The 11,791-nt window shown below is 52.0% G+C and overlaps 2 protein-coding genes across 2 annotated transcripts; one reads left to right on the forward strand and one right to left on the reverse strand.

Annotated features, from left to right (window-relative positions):
- Nucleotides 1–42: 42 nt before the first annotated feature.
- On the forward strand, nt 43–6,869 carry DNAJC16 (DnaJ heat shock protein family (Hsp40) member C16; the record flags this gene model as incomplete). Its single annotated transcript, XM_079545627.1, has 14 exons — nt 43–206; nt 295–361; nt 789–1,119; nt 1,961–2,145; nt 2,595–2,699; nt 2,869–3,027; nt 3,392–3,522; nt 3,915–4,098; nt 4,284–4,466; nt 4,705–4,781; nt 5,192–5,272; nt 5,363–5,461; nt 5,942–6,112; nt 6,473–6,869. The coding sequence occupies 14 exons, from the start codon at nt 43–45 to the stop codon at nt 6,867–6,869; spliced, it is 2,334 nt and encodes a 777-aa protein (XP_079401753.1).
- Nucleotides 6,870–9,490: 2,621 nt separating this feature from the next.
- On the reverse strand, nt 9,491–11,526 carry AGMAT (agmatinase (putative); the record flags this gene model as incomplete). The annotated part of the gene is made up of 8 exons (XM_079545676.1): nt 9,491–9,524; nt 9,633–9,702; nt 9,959–10,043; nt 10,144–10,323; nt 10,454–10,649; nt 10,788–10,836; nt 11,007–11,209; nt 11,291–11,526. The coding sequence occupies 8 exons, from the start codon at nt 11,524–11,526 to the stop codon at nt 9,491–9,493; spliced, it is 1,053 nt and encodes a 350-aa protein (XP_079401802.1).
- Between the last annotated feature and the right edge of the window lie 265 nt (nt 11,527–11,791).

Raw genomic sequence — 11,791 nt, forward strand, 5'->3', positions numbered from 1 at the left:
GAAGCGGCGGCTGCGGGGCTGAGGCCGGTGCCGGTGCCCGCCATGGAGCTGGGCCGCGCGGGCCCGGCCGGCCTGCTGCTGGTGTTGCTGCTGCTTCTGGCGGCGCAGGCCGCGCCGGAGCGGGACCCGTACCGCGTGCTGGGCGTGGGCCGCTCCTCCAGTCAGGCCGACATCAAGAAGGCGTACAAACGGCTGGCACGACAGTGGTACTGAGCGGGACCTGCGGCTGGGGGGGGCGGGGAGGCCTGGGTGCGCGGCAGGGAGTAACGCCTCGTCCTTCCAACCCCGCTTCAGGCATCCGGACAAGAATAAGGACCCGGGCGCTGAGGATAAGTTCATCCAGATCAGCAAGGCCTACGAGGTAAGAGAAAGGCGCTGCAGAAAGGAGAAAGGAACGGGACCGAGAGGGGGCTGGAGTGCAGCGCTGGGATGGGTGAGGCTGGGGAAGCTCAAGGCAGACCTCATCGCTCCATACGGCTCCTGAAGGAAGGCTGTGGTAAGGCAGGGTTGGCTTCTGCTCCGGGTGACAGCGATAGGGTGGGAGGTGATGGCCTCAAGGTGCGGATTAGATGTTAGCAGTGATTTCTGCTCTGAAAGAGCAGTGATGTGCTGGCACAGCTGCACAGGGAGCTGTGCGGTCACCATCCATGGAGGTGTTTGAGGAATGTGAGGATGTAGCACTGAGGGATGTGGTCAGTGGGCACAGTGGGGGTGGGTCGAGGTTACTCCGGTCCCCACCCCTCCACGCTTTGCACTGCGCCACCTTTCTTCTGTCCTTTGCTTCCCAGATCCTCTCCAACGAGGAAAAGAGGGCAAACTTTGATCGCTACGGAGATGCTGGGGAGAGCCAGGGCTATTCCCAGCACCAGCAGCGCCAGTTCCACCACTTCCACGAAGGCTTCTACTTTGATGAGTCCTTCTTCCATTTCCCCTTCAATTCAGAGAGACGTGACACCTCCGACGAGAAGTATTTGCTCCATTTTTCACATTACATCAATGAAATCGTGCCAGATAGTTTCAAGAAACCATACCTCATTAAGATCACCTCAGATTGGTGCTTCAGCTGCATCCACATCGAGCCCGTGTGGAAGGAAGTTGCTCAGGAACTGGAGGCACTGGGTAAGGACGAGGCGTTGGGGTTGAGCACGAATTTCCTTGCAGAATGAGGTATGGGAAGGGTGTCCACCAGCAGCTGGTCCATAGAAGGACTCAGGGATTTAGGCCACAAGCCTAACACTTTCCTGTATGTTAGTAATAACTAAATCAATGAGACTAAGCATTGTAAACAAGGAAACATTAGGCTTTCCTTCTGACTCATACAGTTTCAGCTCTTTCTAGCTGGTGGTTTCACTGTTGTTCCCTCGGTCACCCCCGATGCTACAAGGGGAAGATGCCTTTTCTCCCTAATTTTAGTCCAGCAGCCATGGTAATAAATAACCACATTAATTAAAGCTCATAGGTAAATCCTGCATGGCTCTGTCCTGAACTTGGAACAAGCAGAATACAGCACCTGAGTCACCACCATACAGGGCTGCAAGGGAAGCCCTACTGGAAATATATTTGTGTGCCAACAAGAAAGCTGGGAATGCAGAGAGCAAGTGGAAATTTTGTTTTTCGTGCTGATGTCTCCTGCATGCACTTTCCAAAAAAACACAGCAGGATGCAGAGGTGGTCCAGTCCCTCCTTACTCAGCTTGTTCTCCTTTGGGTTTTACTGTAGCACGTGTGACATCGGTGGGTAAAATAAAAGAGGCCATCACGTTCCCTCTCTCCCTTGATAAAGCTTTCGGTACAAGTTCCAAGGGACTGCAGCGTGAGGAAAGCACAGAGCTGGGAGGGACCGTGACACAGATAGCTGCCAAGCGTGGTGCTGAGCAAGGGAAGGGGTCTTCAAACTCAGCTGTCTGGTCCAGGCGTGGGCTCGTGGTCATCGTTTAGGTCAGTTTGCTCTCCTTTCACAGGGGTGGGCATTGGGGTCGTTCACGCCGGGTACGAGAGGCGCCTGGCCCACCACCTCGGCGCTCACAGCACGCCGTCGATACTGGGACTGATGAACGGGAAGATCAGCTTCTTCCACAGCGCCGTCAGTCGAGAAAACCTGCGGCAGTTTGTGGAGAACCTGCTGCCAGGGAACCTCGTAGAAAAGGTACACGTGAGGGGGGCGTGCAGCGCTGCGGCTGCCGTCTGATTGGGGCAGACAGAGCTCGTTAGCTGTTGCAGCTGCTCATCCAATTAATGCAGCCCTGATGTGTGTCACTGACATGAGAAGAGCCAACTGGGGAACCAAAGTGCTTCAAGAGCTGTAATTATGGCTCCGCACCCTGCTTCCCTGCTTGGAAGCAAGCACACCACACTGTTCTGTAACTCTTATTTTCTTTGTGACGGGGCTCATTGCACTACTGCACATTTAGGCCAGCAGTGCAGTCTGTATGCTGCTCTTCCAGCTGCAGTCAGTGCCGAGTCAAACCAGCACACACGTCAGGCATACCTGTGGCAGCTTATTCAGACCTGGTTCTCACTCAGGCACCAAACCCTACAGCACTGCACGCGTCTGACTGTTCTGAGGTTCAACTAACAGTGTGACTCCATTTAAAGATTACAGATAAAAACTACATCCGCTTCCTATCTAACTGGAAGAAAGAAAACAAGCCCCACGTCCTTCTGTTTGATCACATGCCAGTCGTGCCGTTGCTGTACAAGGTAAAGCAATATCTGCCTCTGGATTTTGACTTGCTACTAAATCCAGCACATGCCCAATGGCATTTAAACAGCGGGGGGTGTTCATAAGCAAAGTCACCACGAGCACTGGGGGGACAAGGCATTCTTTTTGTGCTAATGTGACACATTCTGGTGCTTTCTTCCCACCCAGCTGACTGCCTTTGCATACAGAGATTACTTGTCCTTTGGTTACGTGTACGTGGGGCTCAGAGGGACTGAAGAGTTGTCCAGTCAGTACAACATCAACGTCTACACGCCAACCCTGATGATCTTTAAGGAGCACATCGACAAGCCCGCTGATGTGGCACAGGTACAGCTCTGAGCCCTCTCCGAGTGCTTCCATGAAAGGAAAGTTTTTTCTCTGACCAAAATGAGAGGTTGGTTGGCTGCATTCTGAGGAATAAGTGGCATTGATTCTCAGTGGTACGTCTGGCTTCAGCAAAGGCAGTGAGCGAAGCCCCATGAGGGAGGTAGCTTGGTGGGCATCAGCTGTGGGGTCTGAGCTTTGTAGGATAGTTGCAGGTAACTTCTTGGTCCTCTAAGTGTCTTTGGGGGTTTCAGTGAGGACTGTAATGGCTGGTATCCTCCAGCTGTTCAGGTGAGAGGAAGCCTTAGAATAGCTTTGCTCTCCTCAACCCACTCGGTACCAACTCTGCTTTCTTTCTTTTCTCTAGGCACGGGATATGAAGAAGCAGCTCATTGATGACTTCCTTTCCCAGAATAAGTTCCTCATGGCAGCCAGACTGACCAACCAGAGGCTGTTTCAGGAGCTGTGTCCTGTGAAGAAGTCACACCGTCAGCGAAAGTAAGGCTCCTCGGGAACCCATTTTGTCCCCCGAGGCTCTTGGGTTGCTTCTAAAGCCATCTCTTGTTGGATTGAGTGAGATATAAAAGGTCTCCAAGGGAAGGAAGGAAATGACTGCACTGGAGATTGCTGGGTATCCATGCAGCTTGATAGCTTTTGTGCCTCCACTGGGCGCATCTTGGGACAGAGGACAGGGAGAAGGGAGGAGGAGTGGGGCAACAGCCTGGAGAGCTCAACGTCTGGAAGGCAGAGGCAGGCTTTCAAAAATAAGCCCAAAAATGACAAACAGGGTTTCCATCCCTTCAGGATCATTCTCATTAGCAGAAAGAGGACAGCTGTTTCCTCTGGCAGCCAGAACAGCTCTTCATTCTCCATCTCTCTGTGTTGCCCAGGCACTGTGTGGTCCTGCTCACTGGAGAAGGCGATAAGTTTGCTGACGCTTACGAGGCATTTTTGACCTTTGCTGTGGCCAACACAAAAGACACACTGAGGTTTGCACACATCTACAACAACAGGCAGCCCGAATTTGCAGATGCCTTGCTGATGGATGAGGAGAAGTACCGTGGGAAGTCAGCTGTGAGCATTACCATTACCTTTCTTTTCTTCTGCTGTGCTTTTTGTCTGTCGTTGTAAATCTCTTCGCTCTATGTAGGCTGCTGTAACTTGACCTGACTCCTAATTCTGGGCAGGGATTTGAAGCTAATGTCTTTCTCAGTAAAAGTGCTGTCCTGTCAGACATCTGATGTGGTTGGCTTGTCCAGGTGGTCATTTTGGAGAGGCGCAACAACGCAGGGAAGATTGCCTATAAAACCTTGGAGGAGGCCTGGCAAGGCAGCAACGAGGACAACTTCATCCTTCTGGATCTCCTGGACCAGCTAAGAACGGACCCTGGTCTTCTCTCCTCAGAGACTGTCCTGGAAGACTTGAATGATGAGCTTGCTCCTGTAAGTGCACAGCCTTTCCAGCCACTTAACAAGCATGTTACCTCCTTGAACAATTCTGTTATGCTCATTAGTGGGAATCACACTCTACAGGTGTTGTTGCTCAGGAAAGGTGAGCTCATGGCATAATCCAAAGCTGATTTGGGGCTGGGGTTCAGTTCAGGGGCTGGGGCTCTCATTGGTGCTGGGAATAACAGCTTTATCATTTGCCTTTTTTTTTCCCCTCCCTTCTCTTAAACAGATGTTTCTTATCCGGTGGTTCCATTCCACGCTGGACTATATCCTGGACTGCTGGGACAGCTTGTTTCATAGCAACTGGTATGGAAGGGGCACTGACAATTCTCAATAGGGAGCAGGATTGCTGTCCTTTTATTCAGATGCATGGTAGAACCAGGCTTGGGTTAACAGGAAATGAGAATGCACCAAGTACACGGGTGCTTGTATGCTCTGAAGATTAAGGTGAAAAGCAGTGGCAGCACAGTGACATTAGTCTCTGCCTGAAGTACTGGGTACTCTGGCCTAGAAGTTGACTGTGATATTATGCCCCTGAAAACATGCCAACCGTATCATTTGATGCTTTCCACTACTTCCCCATAGCCTTACTTTAAAAGTGTTCCATTTTTGTCCTCCTTTTGGATGGGAACAGGACAGTGCTCCAAATCCTGATCATGTTTAAATTCAAGAAAAAACTGTGCTGCTTACAGACCTGTTTGCAAATCTTCCCTTAGGCGAGAAATGATGCCACTGCTGTCCTTGCTCTTCTCAGCGCTCTTCATTCTCTTTGGCACTGTCATTGTTCAGGCCTTCAGGTGAGTGCACATCCAAGGGGATCTCACAGTCCAACCAGCAGCAGCTCAAAGCAGCCCTTAAAACAAGCCCCGAATCATTTTCCTTTGCAGTGATTCCAGTGACACAAGGGACTCTCCTGCCTCCGAGAAAAAAGACACCACTGCAAAGACCGAGAAGAACGACACGAGCTGCAGCAAAGAGAGTAACAGGTTCCCTTTCTCTTCAAAAACATTTTTTGCTGAATTATTGTTTGTGAAGAGTAGTACGAGCAGCACAGCGAGTAGTAGGTAGAGAAGTGCATGGTAGAGAAGTGCCAGAGCTGTGTGGATGGAGTAGTTGTTGCAAGGGCAGTGTGGGTGCAGAAAGGCAGGAAGGAGTGGTGTTAGCAGGGCAGAGAGGATGTGGATACAGAAATTTAGTTATTAAGTGATTCCTGCTAACATGGGAGAGGAAGCAGCTGTTCTGAGATGGACTTGGGACTCTGACAATCCAGGGGAAGCTGTGACTTTACACCAGGTCTCATTCTATCCAGCCACTCTTCCTTGCTCTGCATAAATCCATTCTTCCTCTCTGCAGGTTGCACCACCAACACGGGCTGTAGCTACAGGGCACAGGGCTGGATCAGCTTAAGGAGGGGGGAATGAATTCATGCTTGATTCCCCTTTTACTCCATCTTTGTTTTGTTGCAGCAGGGTTCCCAAAAAAGGCTTTGTCGAGGTGACAGAGCTGACAGACATCAACTACAACAGTAACCTGGTGCGCCTCAGGCCGGGCCACATGAACGTGGTCTTGATTCTCTCTAACTCCACCAAAACTGCCCTTCTCCAGAAGTTTGCCCTGGAAGTCTACACATTCACAGGGTAGGTTGGGGTCCTCTCCTGAGTTTACTTTCCTGTTTTAACACCTTGCATAAGCAAAGCTGCTTAGGTGGAAAATCAGGGGGGGATTTATGCTTGACCACCTCTTCTCCAGACTAAACAATCTCAGTTCCCTCAGCCACCTCCCGTAGGACTGTGCTCCAGCCCCCTCACAGCTCTGCTCCCCTCTTTGGACATGCTTCAGGGCCTCCATGTCCTTCTTGTAGCAAAGGGCCCAAAACTGAACACAGCACTCAAGGTGCAGCCTCACCAGTGCCGAGTACAGGGTCCAGTTGGCTAAACCAACACTCACCAGCCTGACTTGGGAGCCATGCTCATCCTGCTTCTCTCTTCTCCCCCTAGGAGCAGCTCTCTTCATTTCTCCTTCCTCAGCCTGGACAAGCACCGTGAGTGGCTGGAGTACCTGCTAGAGTTTGCACAGGATGCTGCCCCCATCCCCAATCAGTACGACAAGCACTTCCTTGAACGCGACTACACGGGCTACGTGCTGGCTCTGAACGGCCACAAGAAATACTTCTGCCTCTTTAAGCCTCACAGATCAGGGGACGAGGGGGGAACCCTGGGGGCGGGCGAGGATTACGATTCCTCGCTGCACACCGAAGCCAGAGGGAAATCCTCCTGCAGCCCAGGATCGAGATCCATTAAAAACAAATTACATAAATTGTCCTTTTGGATGGAACGCCTTCTCGAAGGCTCCTTACAGAGGTTCTATATCCCCTCGTGGCCTGCACTAGACTGAGGGATTTTAAGAGATTCTAACAGACACACTTTTTACGAAGATGCCGAGGGACAGCTCTCTCCAGGTCTAAACAGATGATTGTGATGAATGGACCTTAGGTTTTAGGTGAACTCTCCAAGGGCCGGTGACCAGAAGAATCTCCCCGCATCCAGAGCCCGGGAGTGCAACGAAGCGTGCTGAAACGCCCTCCACCAAACCATCCTCACGTTTGGATGCTGTACTGTCAAAAAGCCAAGAAGTCCTTTTTTCCCTTCTCATCATGCCACACCTGCTTCCTGGGCCGTCCCCGAGCCATCCCTCATTTCACCTCAGATGAATAAAAGCCGTGATCACTGCTGCGGCGACGCGGCCGGTTACGCAGGGCAGGTCGTGGCTCTCCTCTCGCTTCCTTGTGTGCTTATTAGCCCATGGTGCATGGTGTAACCCTGGCAAGACCCTCCAGACCCTCCCAGCAGACAGCCGTACCCCTCGGCTCCCCCTGGGTAAGTGACCTGGAACGTGGCTGGGAGCACTCCTGCAGAGCAGCCCTGAAGCTGGCACTCACCTGTGGTGTGGGCAGGGAGGTGATCTGCATGCGCCGTGCTCCTTGCGTGACAGTTCCACCGTAACCAGGGAGGGAAGGGGTTTTGCACAGCCGTAAATACTGTAACGGTGTCGAGCCATTTAAATGTCACATTGTTTTCCAGATGCCTTCCTGCTTCTGTCAGTTTTAGAGGATGTATTTTAGAGCCATAACTTTAACCGTGTCCTCGGATTGTAGGCATATGCTGCTATGAGCCAGTAGATGTGTAGAAGAAACTCTACCTAGCTGCTAGAGAGCCAGTGGGGGCTCCTTTCAAACACCCTTACATCTGTAGTACAAACCAACCTTTCTTTGTATCAAGGAACCTAATTTGTCAATGACTGTACTCCTGAAACGTCGCCCCAGAAGTGCTGTACCACCAGACCGTCGCTTACGTGTGAGGCTCCTTTTGTTTCAGGTGTGGGTTTAAGATGCTTTGTCATCTTGCCCATTCCGTTCCTGCCACAAACCTTTGTTTCTCAACATGCAGGCTGCCTTGGGTTTTTTCTGTTGGTTTTTTGTTGTTGTTTTTACACACAGGTCTGTGTAAAGCTCGTGCAGTCACAAAGCACAGAGTCCCACACTGGGGTACAGGCTGCCTGTTGTGAGCTGGGGGAGGCCAGCAGCAGGGGCCGGTGTGCTTTGTAGCTCCTCCAGTCACAACACAAAGCCAAAGGATTTCCAAAGGGACTGAAATCCTGCAGAGTCCCAACCTGGAGCTCAAGCCACTTTGCTGCCTGCATTACTTTGATGCACAAAACCTTGGCCTGTTGCATTCCCAGCACGCTGGGCACAGCTTTGCCCGCTGTTGGCCATCCCAGCACTGCGTGTACTCCCAAATAAACATGGCTGTGCTGCCAACCACCCTTATGTGAGGCTGCTGGATTTTAGCTCAGCAGGTCCTGGGCCTCAGCTGCAGAAATGAGGCACTGAAATCGGGGGAAGGAAGAAAAAAAATGAGGTCTTCTCCCTGCTAATGAGCTACAGGGCACACACGTGGTGTGATGGGGTTGGGGCAGGACACTGTCAGCCTGATGGTGACACACAAACACACCAAATCTGGGTGAGGAATGAGGATGGACAAACCCATCTGCCGCCTCTTCAGCGAGTCAGAAACCCGAATAAACTTTTGACATGCAACTTAAAAAGACAAAGTGCCTAGTTGTGCTACAGCAAGGGAATTCACCCCTGGGCCAAGTAAGGAAAAGATCTGGCCTTGTGGCCTTCAAAATGTAATTTCTGTGCACTGCAGCAATGCCAAACTGTTCTAAAATCACCCACTGAAGGAGTTCTGGTTGTCATGGAGCACTGGGCACTTGCTTGCCAGTAGAAGAGTTGGTCAGAGGCCCCTCAGCTGCTGCTTACGCCTGAGCTCTGCCTGCCCTCTCCCAGCAGTCATAAGCTGAGATCCCCAAATCACCCCAGGTTGTGAGGTATCATCAGCAACACGCACCTGCTGCTCTGCTCTGCATGTGGCAGTTTGTAACCCAAAGATTGAGGCAGTTCAGTCCCAACGCGCTATCTGGCGATGAACAAGCAAGCAGCCCCGCTCACAAGCTGGAACAAAACATCCTTACAGCAAAAAGGGAAGCAGCCCCAAGTCAGAGGTTGTCCCAAAGCCCTCCTCTTCCCTCTGCCAGCAACTCGAACACTAACACAGCCTGACAAGTGGGACTGAAAACAAAGTACATCTTTTGCACTTTTGATACAGGGAGGGAGGTGGGGAATTAACTTATTTGGCAAACTTGTCTTTTTTATTTTTGGTTTGGGTTTTTTGTTTTTGTTGTTGTTGTTGTTTTTTTTTTTTGTCATGTATTTGTGATCAGGCACTGATGCCATTTTGTTTTAAAGATGATTACAGATTCGCAACCAAAATAAACTATTTTAATGTGTGATGAAATGGCTTTTGTGTTTTTCCATTGTCTCGACCCCATGTCTGCACCAACTCACACATCCTGAGGGCAAACAAACCCTTCCTGAACACCAGAGGTTGGGCCAAGGGACACCCAGCTCTCCCCAGCTGCTAGGCTTCACTACCTCTTCTAGCAGCACACAGCATTTATTCCTTACTGCAAAGCACACGTTCACTGCACCTGGAGGAGAGTAGGGCATCAGGAACCTCATCCAAGGTCTGCAATGGCATCTGCTGGTGGTGGGTCATTGCTGTGCAGGGTTGGGGCCCAGACAGGAGCTGCCCTCACATGGTTTTCACTCCAGGAAGGACACACAACATTTCAAAGAGCAGATTGGCTCCTAGCAGGGCAGTGTTACCTAGGAATAGACAAAAAAAGATGCAAGAAAAATAAAAATTAAAAAAAGAACAGTAATAAAAGTTGTGCTATGAGTGCCCATCTGTTTTCACCCGCAGATCTCAGCCACCTCTACCAGCTCCTACCACTCTGTGACAGTTCCTAGAGCCCAGGGCTGCCCTTGGCCTTTCAACACTAGGTGGCACCTAGCAAAAACTCTTCAGTTTAGTGCAAGTGTCCTTTCAGCCCTGCAGCCCCACAGATTTCCATCGACTCACCGGAGACATCATATATGGGTGCCACCTCCACAAGGTCACATCCCACTATATTGAGTCCTTTGCAGCCACGAATAATCTCCAAAGCCTGAGAGGAAAACAGATTGGGGTACAATAAATGATCAGAATTCCTCAAATGGGAAGAAAACATCCTTATCTTATGAGGAAGGGAGCTTTGTGACCCTCACCTGCATAGGTGTGAGCCCAGCAATCTCTGGTGTCCCCGTTCCCGGGGCGTAGGCAGGGTCCAGCCCGTCGATGTCAAAGCTGATGTACACCGGGCCATCCCCCATCTGCTGCCTCACCTCTCCCATCAGTGGAACCAGGGACTTCATCCAGCACTCCTCAGCTGGAACCACCCGGAATCCCTGCGAAAGCACAAGCTCAGCATTCATCATCCCACCACCAGCAACCCAGATCCCACTGGGGATTTATGGAAAGGAGACCGGGCTGCATTTCCCAAATAAGCTTTAAGTCAGAGCAGCTGCCAGAGATTACCTGGTCCCAGCAGTACTTGTACGGATCGGGGGCATAGGAGGAGCCACGGATGCCAATCTGAACCACGCGGCTGCAGTCCAGCAGCCCTTCATCCACGCAGCGCCGGAACGGGGTCCCATGGTAGATCTTCTCCCCCAGGGCCACGTCACTGGTGTCAGTGTGAGCGTCCACATGCACCAGCCCCACAGGTCCATGCCTTGGTGGGATCAGGTGGGCACATCAGTCCCCAACCCACACCCGGTATCCCCCAAATTACACCATCACTGCCATCACTGGAGGGGCTGAGCAACGTTAGGACGGGGCTGTGTTCTACACCTCCGCGTTGGAAACTTACTTTTCTGCCACTGCCTGCAGGATGGGGTATGTTACAGTGTGGTCTCCACCTGCGACAGGACAAGGAAGAGGACGTTGCATATTGCTCTCAGCACTCCTTGCGTTTGTTTTCCAGTGATTTTTCCCCCCCTGTATTTATGCTGCACTTGTTTATATGCTCAGACCAAATCAGGAGGAAATGGAATCAGGACAGGATTAGGAGCTCCCACAGGGCACTTACCCAGAGTGAGAGGCACACAGCCAGAGGCCACGATCTTCTGGTAGGACTCGTAGATGCGGCGGCAGCTGTCGGGCAGGTTGTAGAGGTTGACATTCACATCTCCAACATCAGCCACCAGCAGGGAGTCGAAAGGCGCTGCCCCAGTGCTGGCGTTGTACCTCCTCACCATCACTGACTCAGCACGGATCTGCTGAGGACCAAACCTGAGTAGGAGAACGCATGCAGGGGAAGCTGCAGGCAGAGCCGCGCTGCCAGCAGGAGCCAAGCAGCAGCTGCCCTCCTACCTGGCTCCGGGCCGGTTGGACGTGCCCACGTCAAGGGGAACGCCGACAAAAGCTGCGTTCAGCCCCTCTGCTGAGGTCTGAACAGGAAGCCTCAGCATGGAGCAGAGCCCCACGGGCCGGGCCACGCACTCAGCACTGGGAGGCACGTTGAACCGCGAGGCACGGCGACAAGGAGCAGCAGCGGATGCAAAAAGCCACCGAGCAGAGAGCCTGGCTGGCCTGAGCAGGCAGCTCATCCTGCCACACACACAGCAAGACCCCAAAGCCTGCCCCGCTCCTGCAGCTGGGAGCAGAGCCAGGCGGCTCCCTGTGTCACCCTGCCGGGTTCGAAGTGCGTCCGGATGCCCTGCAAAAGGCAGAGTGCTCAGGTTCCTGTTCCCACACATCTTTCTCTTTCTCATTCCCCTTCCACACGCTGATCAGCTGCAGGAAGCAAGGCATCCATTTCTTACCTGCCTCAAACAAAGCCACCCCAAGTGCTGAAGTGCTGAAGTATCATAA

This window comes from Tetrao urogallus, assembly GCF_951394365.1.
Source record: "Tetrao urogallus genome assembly, chromosome: 21".
NCBI lineage: Eukaryota > Metazoa > Chordata > Aves > Galliformes > Phasianidae > Tetrao > Tetrao urogallus.